The sequence below is a fragment of the Sapajus apella genome, unplaced genomic scaffold, assembly GCF_009761245.1.
Source record: "Sapajus apella isolate SASKATOON/1434 unplaced genomic scaffold, GSC_monkey_1.0 scaffold164, whole genome shotgun sequence".
Lineage (NCBI taxonomy): Eukaryota > Metazoa > Chordata > Mammalia > Primates > Cebidae > Sapajus > Sapajus apella.
In genome coordinates, this window is record NW_022437104.1 from 1,601,229 (window position 1) to 1,617,204 (window position 15,976).

General features: G+C 49.3%; 1 protein-coding gene across 5 annotated transcripts in view; it reads left to right on the forward strand.

The window, feature by feature from the left end:
- Positions 1–15,678, forward strand: part of GNL3L (G protein nucleolar 3 like) — a 34,013-nt gene extending 18,335 nt beyond the window's left edge. For 3 of the 5 annotated variants that reach the window (XM_032267025.1, XM_032267024.1, XM_032267023.1), the window contains 8 exons: positions 2,341–2,485; positions 4,886–4,973; positions 5,473–5,647; positions 5,737–5,879; positions 6,181–6,317; positions 8,889–9,016; positions 12,993–13,212; positions 15,051–15,217. In XM_032267025.1, coding sequence (XP_032122916.1) covers positions 2,341–2,485; positions 4,886–4,973; positions 5,473–5,647; positions 5,737–5,879; positions 6,181–6,317; positions 8,889–9,016; positions 12,993–13,212; positions 15,051–15,133 — 1,119 coding nt within the window. In that variant the 3' untranslated portion in view covers positions 15,134–15,217. Of the gene's footprint in view, positions 1–2,340; positions 2,486–4,885; positions 4,974–5,472; positions 5,648–5,736; positions 5,880–6,180; positions 6,318–8,888; positions 9,017–12,992; positions 13,213–15,050; positions 15,296–15,585 lie in introns of those variants that run through there. The other 2 variants (XR_004265123.1, XM_032267022.1) reach the window with 2 other exon arrangements.
- The last annotated feature ends 298 nt before the right edge of the window (positions 15,679–15,976 follow it).

The window sequence follows — 15,976 nt, forward strand, 5'->3', positions numbered from 1 at the left end:
TCATTAGTAGAGAAATATGTATTCATTGTAAAATATTAATGCAGAAACTGATTGCTTCTGGGGAGAGAAATTGGATACTAAGGGATATTTTTTTTCAATTTGGCACTGGATGTTAAACTTCTTAAAAAATAAAGTAGAAAAAATAAAATCTACCACAGATAAAGCTTAAATACCCTTTCACCAGTCTTCCTAATTCTAGTGTCCTTTATTCATGCCCAGTGGTAACTAACCATTGACAGTTTGGTGTGTATTCTTCCAGATTTTATTTGTTTTAGTTACAGGGTCTCAATTGGTCACCCAGGCTTCAGTGCAGTGGTGATGATAGCTCATTGCAACCTCACACTCCTGGGTTCCAGCCATCCTCCTGCCTTAGCCTCCTGAATACCTTGGAGTATAGGTGCATGCCACCACGCCAGGCTAATCTTTTATTTTTATTTTATTTTATTTTATTTTTTTGAGACGGAGTCTTGCTCTGTCACCAGGCTGGAGTACAGTGGCGCAATCTCGGCTTACTGCAACCTTCGGCTCACTGCAACCTCTGCCTTCTGGGTTCAAGCGATTCTTCCGCCGCAGCCTCCCGAGTTGCTGGGACTACAGGCATGTGTCACCATACCCGGCTAATTTTTGTATTTTTAGTAGAGATGGGGTTTCATCATGGTGAGAATGGTCTCGATCTCTTGATGTCGTGATCCACCCGCCTCGGCCTCCCAAAGTGCTGGGATTATAGGCGTGAGCCACCGCGCCCGGCCTATCCTTTATTTTTTTGTAGCGATGAAGTCTTGCTGTTCTTTTTTTTTTTTTTTTGAGATGGATTTTCGCTTTTGTTGTCCAGACTGAAATGCAATGGCACGATTTCAGCTTACCGCAACCTCCGCCTCCTGGGTTCAAGCGATTCTCCTGCCTCCGCCTCCCGAGTAGCTGAGATGACAGGAATGTGCCACCACGTCTGGCCGATTTTTTTTTTTTTTTTTAAAGTAGAGACGGGGTTTCACCATGTTGGCTAGGCTGGTCTCAAACTCCTGACCTCAAGTGATCCACCCACTTCAGCCTCCCAAAGTGCTGGGATTACAGGAGTCAGCCACTGCATCTGGCTTCTTGGCCTTTTTGATGGCAAAAATAGAAGCCAACTTTTCTGTGTTTTTTGAGATTCAGTCTCAGCTCTATTGCCCAGGCTGGAGTGCACTGGTGCGGTCCTGGCTCACTGGAACTTCTGCCTCCTGGGTTCAGGCGATTCTCCTGCTTCAGCCTCCCGAGTGGCTGGAATTACAGGCGCATGCTACCACACCCAGCTAATTTTTGTATTTTTAGTAGAGATGCGGTTTTGCCATGTTGGCCAGGCTGGTCTCGAACTCCTGACCTCAGGTGATCCACCCACATTGGCCTCCCAAAGTGCTGGGATTACAGGCGTGAGCCATCGCACCCAGCCAGAAGCTGCCTTTTCTGATAGCTGTGTTTCGTTTGTATTCCACTTTAAGGATATAGCTTTTTAACCTGTATTCTTATTGATGGATATTTAGGCTACTTCAATTTTGTGACACTAGAAACAATGCTGTGGCCGGGCATAGTGGCTCATGCCTGTAATCCCAGCACTTTGGGAGGCCAAGGTCGGCAGATTGCTTGATGCTAGGGGTTTGAGACCAGTCTGGCCAAAATGGTGAAACCCTGTCTCTACTAAAAATACAGAAATTAGCCGGGTACGGTGGTGCATGGCCGTAGTCCCAGCTACTTGGGAGGTTGCGGCATGAGAGTCACTTGAACCTGGGAGGCAGAGGTTGCAGTGAGCTGAGATCATGCCACTGGACTCCTGCCTGGGTGACAGAGTGAGATTCTGTCTTAAAGAAACAAAGTAATGGAAGATGAAGGAGGGAATTCTGGGCAGAGGAGGTGGCATCAGGAGTAAAGGTTGGGTTGGCCTTGTCCTGTGTGAGGAATTGAGGGAGAGTAGGCTGTGGGCCAGACACCCTCTCATCCCTGTGCAGGCAGGGAGGGTGGGCATCCCTGTTGTATGCACAGGGCACTGAGGCCTGGAGAAAAGAAGCCGGCTTTGCTGGGCATAGGCCTGTGAGAAGTAGACCTGGCCTATCTAGAGCCAGGATGCCATCCTGCCATTGCTGAGGGAGGCAAGTGATATGTGTCCAGCCAGAGGCAGGGGCAGAGAAGACTGGAGACACAAAGTGGAGGGGAATGCGGAAGTGACGCGTGTTCAGGATGTGTGTGCGAAGCCTTCTGTTTCAGGCTGAGGAGCTCAGTGATCATAGGGAGGCCCTGAAAGTTGGAAATCTGGGGTCAGACCTCATCTGCCCCCTGATGTCTCTTCTGTAATATTCATCTGTTTTCCAGAATCGTTGCAGTGTACCAGTAGATCAGGCCTCTGAGTCAATGCTGAAAAGCAAAGCCTGCTTTGGAGCTGAAAACCTCATGAGGGTTCTGGGGAACTATTGCCGCCTTGGTGCAGTGCGCACCCACATTCGTGTGGGCGTTGTGGGTAAGACCTGCTGGGTGGTCATGGGGCCCAGGCGTCTTTCTTAGGGGGTCACTTCATTGGGGAAAGGATCCTGGGAGTTTTGTTGTCTTTTGGGGGAAGAGAGGAGTGGTTCAGGAAGGGTAAATTGGATTGGTGGGCATCACTGTGTATTGAGTATTAGAACCATGGAGCAAATGCAGGGTACCAGGCTTGGAGTTGGCACCATCTTATCTTAACAGGGCTATGGAAGGGAGGGCTGACCATCTATCTTTTAGAGATGAAAATACTTTGTGAGGTCCAGAGAAGGGCAAAAGGACTTGTGGAGCCCAGCCCCGTGTGAGACAAGGTAGAGCTGAGGATCAAACGTGGGCCTTTCTGGAACACAGGTTCCTGAGGGAGGGAGGATGAGAATGAAGTAGGCAAAGTGAGAGAGGCAGAGATATAGATCATCAGAGAGAGAAAGTGAAGCATGAAGCCATGAGAGAAAGACATTGGAGAGAGAGCTGGACACGGAGAAGTTATAGGTACACATACCTGTATAGACACAGAAGAAGACCTGGAGAATGAACTGGGAAGCCAGATGGCAGGGTTGGTGGGGAATGGAAAGAGGGGACAAATTTACATGATGGAGGCATGCAAAGAGGGAGATAGAATCAGAAATACCAAAAGGGACATAGAGACAGGCATGCATACAGAGATCTGCAGAGGGAGACATAGGAATGGTAGAGGTACCCCATGCATGTGGAGAGGCACACGTGTGTTCACAAAGAAAGAATGAGAGAGGCAAACGCTACAGGGATAGAGACAGATTCAGAGAGAGATACACATGGAAGTAGACTGGACAAGAATGTAGATACAGAAGAATACATACACGTAGCTCTAAGTATACATACAGATCCACAAACACACAGACCCACGCTGCAGACCCAGAGGTCCAGAGGAGGCGCACCTAGAGAGATAGATCCAGAGTCAAAATGCATGCAAACCAAGCCCCTCCCACACATACCCACCCTAACGCTGCTCCCGCAACGCACATAGAGACACAAGGAGGGCCGGATGTGGCGGCTCATTTCTGCCTGTAGCCCCAGCACTTTGGGAGGCTGAGGCAGGCCAACCACTTGAGGTCAGAAGTTCAAGACCAGCCTGGCCTACATTGCGAAACCCCACAGCTACTAAAAATACAAAAATTAGCCCGGTGGGGTGGCGGGCATCTGTAATTCCAACGACTTGGGAGGCCAAGGCAGGGGAATCGCTTGAATCTGGGTGGCGGAGGTTACAGTGAGCCAATATCGTGTCACTCTACTCCAGCCTGGGCGACAGAGTGAGACTCTGTCTCAAAAAAAGAAGACACATGTGCCTATATACACTTTGACCTTCAAACATAATCACATACCCAGAGTCACAGAGGAACACAAATACACAGACATGTCACGATGAGGCAGATATGTGTACCTGTGCAGAGAGAAATAGACATAACCTCGTCTGTAGAGGAGGTTAAGGAGGCACAGATAGGCAGACAGTAGAAGAGACACCGTGAGCCACATACAGAGGGCCATCCACAAAGTGACCGGCCCAGATAACAAAGATAAGATAGAGAGAGAAACCGAGTGGGAGAGAGACAAGAAAAGGAAAAAGGGTGATACTGAGAATGGAAATGACAGAGAGAGAGAGAGAGAGAGAGACGGGGCGGGGGGTGTGCAGAGACTTCCGTGCATGGTGATATTTAGAATGAGAGTGAGCTAGAGAGAGGGAGGGGGGAGAGAGGTGTGCAGGGACTTCATGCACAAGAGGTATACTTAGACATATACTTTTTTTTTTCTTTTGGCAATCAGCTTTCTCGAGTTGAAACAAGCATATGCTTGAGAGAATAGTACACTTATGTAAATTGAGCACGTACAGAAAGAGAACGGTGAGAATGAGGCCCAGTGAGGGGAAACAGAAAGACATCTACAGGCTGAGAATGGCTGACAGATGCCCAAACAGAAAAAGACATACCTCAGGTAGACAGCTGCACAGAGAGACTTGCATCTGGAGATGACCTCCATCCCCATCCATGGACTGATACACCCGGACAGGTGGTTCTCTGTTTCTTAGACATTTCTCGATGTCCACCTTCTGTTGGATTGTGCCACCGAGGCCTTGCATTGAGTACTCCTGCCTGGCTGGTTGTGGGTGGGAGGTTGGTGTCACATCTAGAGAGACGGCTGTACCTATCTAGCATGCTTACAGATGGAGGGGAGAGGTAGAAAGGCCCTGTAGGGGCTGGGTCAGGGCCTGGGGTGGGAAGGGAGGAGGCCAGGCTCAATTTTTTGCCTTCCTCATGGCCTGGTCACTGCCCCTGGCTGGGCCTCCCTCATACATGCTGGCCTGAGTGTTCCTGAGGGCCTCTCCCGCCCTGAGCCATCTGCTGCTACTTTGCAGGTCTTCCCAATGTTGGGAAGAGCAGCCTGATCAATAGCCTGAAGCGCAGCCGCGCATGCAGCGTGGGAGCCGTTCCTGGGATTACCAAGTAAGCACCTGCTTGCTCCCCAACTCCACAATTCCTTGACCCTCCCATTTCCCCCCTACTCCCATGCCTTCAGCCCCTGTCCCTTTCCTTATCGTGGACCATCCCCTGATGCTTTCCCCAGGCATGGGAGTCTCAATAGCCCTCATTTTCCTGACACACCCTAGATGTAAGCCAGCTGCCCAGATGGGTGCTTCCCGTTAGTGGCTTGAAACTTCTGAATAGCCATACAAGATTGGGATACTAATGGGAGCTCTGTTGCCTGGATGAAGCAGCTGAGGCTTGGAGAGTCAAGCTTGCCCAAGGTCCTGCAGCTCAGTCCCCAGTGGCAGAGGCTAGAATAGAATCAGCCCCAAGTCTGTAGAGCCCCAGTCATCCCGTCTCCAGCTCTGAGTCTCTCCACCTTCATCCCTAATCACTCTCCCATCACTCCTTTATACCCCCACATCCCAGGCCCACCTTCGTGATTGGGGCCTCTAGGCTTTCTTCTTCCCCATCCTAGATTCATGCAGGAGGTCCACCTGGACAAGTTCATCCGGCTGCTGGATGCTCCAGGCATTGTCCCAGGGCCCAACTCTGAGGTGGGCACCATCCTGCGTAACTGCGTCCACGTGCAGAAGCTGGCAGACCCTGTGACCCCGGTGGAGACCATCCTGCAGCGCTGCAACCTGGAGGAGGTCCGCAGCAGAGCCCTGGCTGATGCCCTGCCCTGCTCCAAGGGCTCTTCATTCATCCTCATGACTTCTCTCCTTCCTGCCTTCACCAGATTTCCAACTACTATGGCATCTCTGGGTTCCAGACCACTGAGCACTTTCTCACGGCAGTGGCCCACCGTTTGGGGAAGAAGAAGAAGGGAGGCGTATACAGTCAGGAACAGGCAGCCAAAGCTGTCCTAGCTGACTGGGTCAGGTGAGGAGGGGGTTAGGGGTAAGGGCGGGGCCTGCTGGGAACCTGGCTCCACAAAGGGGTTCATCTGTGCCCATTGCAGCTGCTGGGGCAGCCTGGCTTCCTGGGTCTCAGGGCAGAGGATGGCCAAGGTGCCGGGTCATGGTCTGCTGGAGACTTTATGCCCAGTGATTATCCAGGAACTCAACTCCCCCTTGTTCAGAAGCCACTGTCTGGGTCTTTTTGTTCTCTTGCTGTTTCTCTGGGATTGGTCATTGGTTCTGTCAGTGACAGCACCACTAATCTCCCCTGTCTCCCAATGCAGCGGGAAGATCAGCTTCTATATACCACCACCACCTACTCACACTCTGCCCGCCCATCTCAGTGCGGAGATCGTTAAGGAAATGACCGAGGTCTTTGACATCGAGGATACTGAGCAGGCCAATGAAGACACCATGGAATGTAAGTGTGGGCAGGGTGGGTGCACTTGGCCTTGTACTAGTGGGACCACATAGACCTGGCAGCAGATCCCACGTTTGACCTTCCCCTTCCTTGGCCCTACTTGGGCCTTGAGCAAGTTGCTTAACCAGCTCTGAGCCTAATTTCTTTTCCTGCAAGGTGGGGAATTCTAATCTGGCCCTGGCATGGGGGAGTGGGGAGAGGATGATGGTGAGCTTCTGGTAAATACAAAAGAAAGTGCCTGGTACCCATTGAGGCTCCATTCCTGTCTCGTGGGACCTGGAATGGACTGAGACGTTCTCTTAAAAACTCTCTCATGTTGCCTTAGGCTTTTTAACAAACATTTCAGGTCCATTTCTAGATTTTCCTGCTTGCCTCCTTTGGTGAGTAAGGTACCCAAGTCACAGAAAGCTGACATTTGCCAAAAGGATGTCAGCAGAGGTGGCCTTCGAACCGGTTCTGTCCTGTTGAAGACTCTTCCAGCTCCGATGAGCTGGGTGTCCAAAAGTATAGACTGCCTGGATTCACATCCGAGTTTTGTTTCCTTTTTACTGTGTGATGCTAAACAAATTACTTCACTTCTTTGTCTTGATGACATCATCTGTAAAATGGGGACAATAAATCCACCCGATAAGGTAGTTATAAGGATTTATTTAATATGTAAAAGACATTTAGAACAATAGTGCTTGGCATTTAGTAAATAAATGCTCAGTAAATGTTAGTGTTTATTGATGATTATTTGCTGGGGAACAGAGATGTGACTCTCAGAAACATCTGAATGTTTGCTCTCCTCAGATATTACCCTCTGCAGCCCTGGCTTGTGGCTCCCTGCTTCATTCTCTTTGTTACTGGGTCTTTTTTTTTTTTTTTTTTTAAGACGGGGTTTTACCATGTTGGTCAGGCTGTTCTTGAACTCCCGACCTCAGGTGATCCACCCGCCTTGGCCTCCAAAGTGCTTGAATTACAGGTGTGAGCCACTATGCCCGACCCCTGCTTCATTCTCTACCCTGCCTAAGAAAGGTGCCCATTGCTCTCTGGGCTTGTCTGTAGACACTCTGGGGTAGCTGAGGAAGCCTTGGCTGGCTTAACGTCTAGATTCTCTGGTTTTTTTTTTTTTTTTTTTGCTTGAGGTCTAGTAGTTTTCCTTCTCTGGGTCTTTTAGTGTCCTTGTATTACACATCAGATTAAAAGGACTTGCCTGCTTTCTATCCCATGTAGGGTTTGGGCAAGTCAGCCCCCTTTTCTGAATTTTAATTTCCTCTTTTTTTTTTTGAGACAGAGTCTTGCTCTGTCGTCCAGGCTGCAGTGAAGTGGCGTGATCTTGGCTCACTGCAACCTCTGCATCCTGGGTTTAAGCAGTTCTCTGCCTCAGCCTCCTGAGTAGCTGGGATTATAGGCACCTGCCACCACGCCCGGCTAATTTTTTTTTATTTTTTATTTTTAGTAGAGATGGGGCTTCACTATCTTGCCCAGGCTGGTCTTGAACTCCTGACCTCGTGATCCACCTGCCTCAGCCTCCCAAAGTGCTGGGATTATAGCTGTGAGCCCTGCGCCTGGCCTCCTCTTTGAGGCAGAATCTTGCTTTGTTGCCTGGGCTGGAATACAGTGGTATGATCTGGGCTTACTGCAATCTCTGCCTCCTGGGTTCAAGTGATTCTCGTGCCTCAGCTGCTTGAGTAGCTGGGACTGCAGGTGCACACCATGCTTGGCTTATTTTTTTATTTTTAGTAGAGATGGGGTTTTGCATTTTGGCCAGGCTGGTCTCGAATTCCAGACCTCAAGCAATCCACCTGCCTTGGCTCCCAAAGTGCTGGGATTACAGGCATGAGCTGTCACGCCTCGCCTTAGTTTCCTCCTCTATTAAGTAGGGCAGTTGAGAGGGGTTTGAGCTTATGTTCTTATGATGATGCTTGACCCTGGCTGGACGTAAGGGCAAGAGGTGCTCCATCACCGAGAACGCATTTTGGCAAAAGATTGAGGTCTGAGAAATTGAGGAGACAGTGGGGGACAGGTTAGTGGTGAGGGTTTCATGGAGGAGTTGGCCCTAGTGCTGGATCTTGAAGGGTGAGTAGTGATTAGAAGGTCCAGGGTAGGGAATAGGGGCAAAATTACAGAAGCAGGCATGAGGGTAGTGAGGCACAGGGCAGTGGGCACATCTGAGGTTTGCAGTGGAGGCCAGCTTCAGTCAAGGGGCCAGAGAGAGGAGGGGAAAGTCCTGGTCCTGGGGAGGGAATCCCAGGGCCTGCCATTCACAGAGCAGCATCTTGGGCCCAGAGCATTGTAGACCTCTCTCATGTCTCACAGCAGCAGCCCAGTGTGACTAGGGCTTGTGGAATTCCCATTTTCCAAATGAGGAAGCTAAAGCTCTGAGTCCACCTCCCAGCAAGTGAATGTCCTACTGCAAAACCCATGCTTTTAATTCTTGGTCATGTGGCCTCTCAGCAGAAGCAAAAAAAAGTTCTTGCATCTGACTCTACTGGGAAGCATCCATGTATCCTTTTCATTGAGGCCTAACCAGGGGGTTGGCAACAGCGGGGAGCCAGGGCCCTGACACTGGTGTTGGTTGTGTTAAAGGCTTGGCCACTGGAGAATCTGATGAGCTGTTGGGTGACACGGACCCACTTGAAATGGAGATCAAGTTGCTCCATTCTCCGATGACGAAAATAGCAGATGCCATTGAAAATAAAACCACCGTGTATAAGGTACCTGTCCTCTTTGTTCATGGCAACCCTCGTCTCTCCCTAGGGCTCTGGGAAGTGGTTGGTCCCTTTTACCTGACTCCCATGTCATGAGATGTGGGAGGTTCATTCACTCCCTGTGGGCTTCTGGATGCCTCGTCTAGAGTAGAGCATCCTTTGCCAAGCAATGACAGGTCCAGGAAGCAGGCATGCTCTCTAAGACAGCTTTCCCAGCCCTGGTTCCAGCCCATAGAACAGGTATTACTGGCTGGGTGTGGTGGCTCACGCCTATAATCCCAGCACTTTGGGAGGCTGAGGTGGGCAGATCACAAGGTCAAGAGATTGAGACGATCCTGGCCAACATGGTGAAACCCTGTCTCTACTAAAATACAAAAATTAGCTAGGCGTGCCTGTAGTCCCAGCTACTTGGGAGGCTTAGGCAGGAGAATTGCTTTAACCGGGTAGGTGGAGGTTGCAGTAAACCGAGATCACGCCACTGCACTCTAGCTTGGCACCTAGTAACAGAGCAAGACTCTGTTTAAAAAAAAGAATAGGTATCACTATCTGGCCACCCAGTTGTCCAACTTGTAAACGAGTCTTCTCCCTAACTAGTACCAGGATCTTTTGTTTTTTGTTGTTTGAGACAGAATTTCACCCTGTTACCCAGGCTGCAGTGTAATGGCGTGATCTTGGCTCACTCCACTCTACCTCCCAGGTTCAAGCGATTCTCCTGCCTCAGCCTCCCGAGTAGCTGGGATTACAGGTTCACACAACCATGCCTAGCTAATTTATCGTATCTTTAGTAGAGACGGGGTTTTACCATGTTGGCCAGGTCTAGAACTCCTGACCTTGTGATCCACCTGCCTCGGCCTCCCAAAGTGCTGGGATTACAGGCGTGAGCCAATGGAGTTTTACTCTGTCACCCAGGCTGCAGTGCAGTGGCGCAATCTTGGCTCACTGCAACCTCCGCCTCCCAGGTTCAAGTGATTCTTCTGCCTCAGCCTCCCAAGTAGCTGAGATTATAGGCATGTGCCACCACGCTGGCTAATTTTTGTATTTTTAGTAGAGATGGGGTTTTGCCATGTTGGCCAGGCTGGTCTCGAACCCCTGACCTCAGGTGATTTGCCTGCCTCAGCCTCCCAAGTGCTGGGATTACAGGCTTGAGCCACCGCGCCTGGCCTGGGATCTTATACTTAGTCACTAAGACCTGTCTTCTCCCTCCTAAATCTTTTGACAAGCTGTCGTCTTCTTTTCATCTCTACCATTCCCATAACCCTAAACTAACTTTCCAGTCCTCATTCATTTAGACATATGTCTCATGGTTTCTAACGGCCCAGTCTGACCATGTCACCTCCGCTACTTAAACTCGTTTCATGGCTCCCCTGCACCTATAGGATCAAATCCACATGCCTGCAGCCTTCTATTCAAGATCTGCAGGGCATGATGTGATGACTCCTTGAGGTTTTTTCAGCCTCTTCTTCTGCCAGTCCATCTCCCATCTCTGCTCTTCAGAAGTTCATATGTTAGTGGATTTCAGACACAGACATCCACACTGTGATAGGAGACTCATAGGGTGCAGATACGGGTCGAGGTTGGGACAGCATGGATCCAGGGACCCTAACCTGTACTACCTGTGGGTCAAGGAAGTCTTGCTCGAGCCATATGTCAGTCCCTTTGCATACTGTTCTAAAGAACTGCCCAAGACTGGTAATTTATAAAGGAAAGAGGTCTAATTTACTCACAGTTCAGCACAGCTAGGGAGGCCTCAGGAATCTTACAATCACGGCAGAAGGTGAAGGGGGTGCAAGGCATCTTCTTCACAAGGTGGGAGGAAGGAGAATGACCACAGGAGGAACTACTAAACACTTACAAAGCTATCAGATCTCATGAGAACTCACTATCATGACAAGAGCATGGGGAAACCACCCCCATGATTTTATTACCTCCACCTGGTCTCTCCCTTGACACATAGGAATTATGGGGTTTACAATTCCAGATGAGATTTTTGGGTGGGGACATAGCCAAACCCCATCAAACCATGTCTTGAAGGCTGAGGAGTTCTCTGGGCAATGGGATCAAGCAGCATATGGTCCAGGGCCCAGCAATGTTGGCCAGCCTGGTCTCGAACCCCTGACCTCAAGTAATCTGCCCTTCTCCGCCTTTCAAAGTGTTTGGATTACAGGCGTGAACCACTGCGCCCAGCCAGAAACAGACACCATTTTTGGTACTCAGGTGTGCTCTATGTTTTTCCAGTGTTCAATCAGGAATGACCCCTCCCCATCAGTAGTTTGTTGACCACCACTATCATCCCTTACCTCTCAGTCACTCCTCCTTCATGTTTCTTTTTTTTTTTTTTAATTTTTTAATTTAACTTTAGGTGCATACTATATCTGGCATTTCTCATCCTTCATGTTTCTAATGGGCAGTTACCATACTTCATTTGTGGTATAGATCGTTGTATCTTCAGCTGGGTGCGGTGGCTCACGCCTGTAACCCCAGCACTTTGGGAGGCCGAGGTGGGCGGATCATGAGGCCAGGAGTTCGAGACCACTTTGGCCAACATGGTAAAACCCTGTCTCTACTAAAAATGCAAAAATTAGCCAGATGTGGTGGCGTGTGCCTATAATTCCAGCGACTCAGGAGGCTGAGGCAGGAGAATCACTTGAAGCTGAGAGGTGGAGGTTGCAGTGAGCCAAGATTGCGCCAGTGCACCACTCCAACCTGGGCAACAGAGCGAGACTCTGTCTCAAAAAATAAAAAATCTTTCTATCTTCTTTAGCCAGGTTATTTTCTGAAGATGGAACTGAGGCCGGGTGTGGTGGCTCGTGACTGTAATTCCCGCACTTTGGGAGGCCAAGGCGGGTGGATCACCTGAGGTCAGGAGTTTGAGACCAGCTTGACCAACATGGTGAAACACCATCTCTACTAAAAATACAAAAAATTAGCCAGGTCTGGTGACGTGTGCCTGTAATCCCAGCTACTTGGGAGGCTGAGGCAGGAGAATCGCTTGAACCCGGGAGGCGGAGGCTGCAGTGAGCCAAGATCACACTACTGTACTCCAGCCTGGGTGACAGTGAGAGTCTGTTTCAAAAAAAAAAAGATGGAACTGTGTCACTCATTTCTCTGTCTCCAGCATTGCTCCACACAGAGCTGGACACAAAGTAGGTGTCAGAATTCTTTTTTTTTTTTTTTTTTTTTTTTTTTTTTTTTACGACAGGGTCTTACTCTGGCACCCAGGGTGGAGTGTAGTGGTGCAGTCGTGGCTCACTGCAGCCTCCGCCTCCAGGGCTCAAGCAATCCCCCTACCTCAGCCTCCCAAGTGCCTGGGATTACAGATGCAAGCCACCATGCCCAGCTAAATTTTTTTTTTTTTTTTTAGGCAGGGTCTTGCTCTGTTGCCCAGGCTGGAGTGCAGTGGTGCAATCTTGGCTTACTGCAACCTGCACCTCCTGGGTTCAAGTGATTCTCATACCTCAGCCTCCCAAGTAGCTGGTACAGGTGCCCCTGATCACGCCCAGCTAATTTTTGTAGTTTTAGTAGAGATAGGGTTTCACCATGTTGGCAAGGCTGGTCTCGAACTTCTGACCTCAAGTGATCCACCTGCCTCAGCCTCCTAAAGTGCTGGGATTACAGGCGTGAGCCACTGTGTCCGGCCTGGAAAAGTGTTTTTTAATTGAGTAGGACCTTGAAGGGTCACTTAATCAGTGAATCACTGTAATACCAATTGTCATTGATCAAGCAACTCTGCCTTTTCTTTATATTCTTGTAAAAGCTATACAAACTACCCCTTATCTACCCTTCATTTGACAGATGAGGAAATTGAGGCTGAGAGTTAATTAAGCACCTGCTGGAGTGTTGTGGGGCCAGAATTGGAGCCTAGTTCTACATGGTTCCAGGCTCCTGTTCTTACCCAAGCCTGTGTTCCTGCCTTTTCTGCAGAAGTCTTTGGAGGTTCTCTTGGGGTTAAGAACTCATCGTTACGTTATCTCTCTCACCCTAGATTGGAGATCTCACTGGGTATTGCACCAATCCGAACCGTCATCAGATGGGGTGGGCTAAACGCAATGTGAACCACCACCCTAAGAACAACAATATGGTGGATGTCTGCTCAGTGGACCGCCGCCCAGTGCTGCAGAGGATCATGGAGACGGATCCCCTGCAACAGGGCCAGGCTCTGGCATCCGCCCTGAAGAATAAGAAGAAGATGCAGAAACGTGCAGGTGGGAGCCCCTGACCATCCCTACCTGGGATCTTCTCTCTGCCTGTTGGGTTCAAGTGATTCTCCTGACTCAGTCTCCTGAGTAGCTGGGATCACAGGCACCTGCCACCTCTCCTGGCTAATTTTTGTATTTTTAGTAGAGCCAGGGTTTCACCATGTTGGTCAAGCTGGTCTCGAACTCCTGACTTCTGGTGATCCACCTGCCTTGGCCTCCCAAAGTGCTGTGATTGCAGATGTGAGCCACCACCACCAGCCCCACCTGAGATCTTGACTGGGGCTCCTGAATGAGTATCTCTCTGTGTCCAGCTCCAGCCTAGGGTTGAGGGCAGGAATGAGCTAGGAGGCTCAACTACTAGCACAGTGGTTCTCAGACTTCAGCTGGCAACAGGATTCCCTGGAGGGTTTGTTAACATACAGATTTTTGGACCCTTCACTCATAGTTTCTAATTAGTATGTCTTCTTTGGTGCCTGTTAGGATTTGTATTTCTAACAGGTTCCCAGCTGATGCTGTTTCTCTGGGGATCACACTGGGAGAACCACTGGCCTGCCTAGTCTATGTATCAAATAACCAGCATTTATTTATCAGGTACTCTCTATGTGTTAGGTAGCTTGCAGGGTTTATATAATTTTTGCTTTATCAATAGGCATTATACTCAAAATCCTAAAGGTACAAGAGGATATACAGTAAAATCTCTCGCATCCCCTAGTCACCCAGACCGACCCCTAGTCAACCAGTTAGTTTCTTGTGTCTTTCCTGAGATAGATACACAGGCAAATATCTATATATTCTTTGTTCTCTTTTTCTACTCAAATGCCAGTCTACTGGACACATGGCTTTGCCCTATCATTTTTCCGCTCAGTATATCTTAGGGACATATCTACATCAATACACGAAAGAACTACTTTCCCTCATTTTAATGGTGGCCCATTGTGTAGCTGGCCCATTCGGGTTTCCATAAGCTGTGCTTATTTTTACTAACTCATTGCAAAAGTTTTCCCCTCATTTGATAAGTGAGAAAACTGAGGTCCAGAGACATTAAGTGACACATGGAAGGTAAGACAACTAGTAGTTGATGGAGCCAAAATACAGACTTAGGGTCTATTGACCCATCGGCCCTATTCTTTGAACTAGATTGTGTTCTGAAACCAAACGTACACAATCAGACATTCACTCTTGGCCTGGCTCCACACTGAGTCCTAGGAATTCAGATGAATTGTCCTTGAACTCCCAGTCTTATTAGGGAGTTGGGAGGAGACGAGAAAACAGACCTTGGCAGCACAAGCACATAGTAATCACTCTGAAGACCCAGCAAGCACAGTGAGGGAACCTGACTGAGCCTGGGGATGGTGGTTGGATAGGGGTGATCAGAGAAGGCCTCCTGGAGGAGGTGAAGTCTGAGGGGCATCCTAAGGAACAACAGAGTGTGTCTAGAGGATGGGAGTTGTGCATGGTGAACATTCAGGCTCAGAGCCCCTAGGGCCGTGCTGTCCTTTGCTGTGAGAGCTTTGTTTTGAGGGTAATGGTAGAGCGCTAAGTTTGACACAGTCAAAGAAAATTATTGCTTTGGTATTTGGACAACAATACTTGGAGCCCAGTGAAGCTGAAACCCTGAGATAGAAGCTATGTTGGGCTAATCCATTTTACAGATAGAAAAATGGATCGTCTACGTGTGAAGCTGAGCAGTAGCTTCCAACACGCGCCAGTTTTGTTTAGTGTTTGCGGCTAAGTGAGCCGGTTCAGGAGCTTAGTGCAGACCAAGGTAGACACAGGCCAGCGTCGGCAGGCCTCCTGGTGGCAAGTCAGTCACCAAGAGATTGCTTGTATCTCTCTATCTGCAGATAAAATCGCCAGCAAGCTGTCTGATTCCATGATGTCTGCTCTCGACCTCTCTGCCAATGGTGATGATGGTGTTGGTGACTAATCGACTGATCTCACTTCCCTTCCGCTCCAAGCGCCAGTTCCAGTGGTACGGGGGGAATGCCAATGAGATAGTTTGGTTCTCCCTGAAGCACCTACATATTAAAAGAACACTTCCCCCAGTATGTGTCTTCTCCCCCACTTCCGGTAAAAAGAGTCCCGGCTAGGCGCGGTGGCTCACGCCTATAATCCCAGTACTTTGGGAGGCTGAGGCAGGCGGATCGCCTGAGGTCAGGTCGAGACCAGCCTGGCCAACATGGTGAAACCCTGTCTCTACTAAAAATACAAAAAAGTAGTAGGTGTAGTGGTGGGCGTCTGTAATCCCAGCTACTTGGGAGGCTGAGGCAGGAGAATCACTTGAACCCAGGAGGTGGAGGTTGCAGTGAGCCGAGATGGTGCCATTGCACTCCAGCCTGGGCAACAAGAATGAAACTCCGTCTCAAAAAAAAAAAAAAAGAAGAGTCCCAAGGGGCTGCAGCTGCCAAATCCAGTACCCTCTATTTAACACCTATTCTGTTTTATAAGAGAAATAAAAGAAATCTCAGCAGAGCTCAGGTGCTAACAATTTACCCCTCACCTTGGGGTCCCACATTATAGATTGGGCTGGTTGAGGGCTGACCTCCCACGAAACTCTCTTAGACAGGTAAATATGCCACTAGAGGTTAGGCTGCTGGTGGACCTGGGGGTCCCTGGGGGAGGGTGATGATTTCTTTACCACCCCATAGGAGATTTCAGTGGCAAGACATTCCTGTAGTGGGCTTTGGGCCATCTGTCTTCCTTCCAAGTCCATAGGTCTTCACGTGGGTGGCAGTGAGAGGAAGGAGAAAGTAATGAGCCTCCTGTGTCT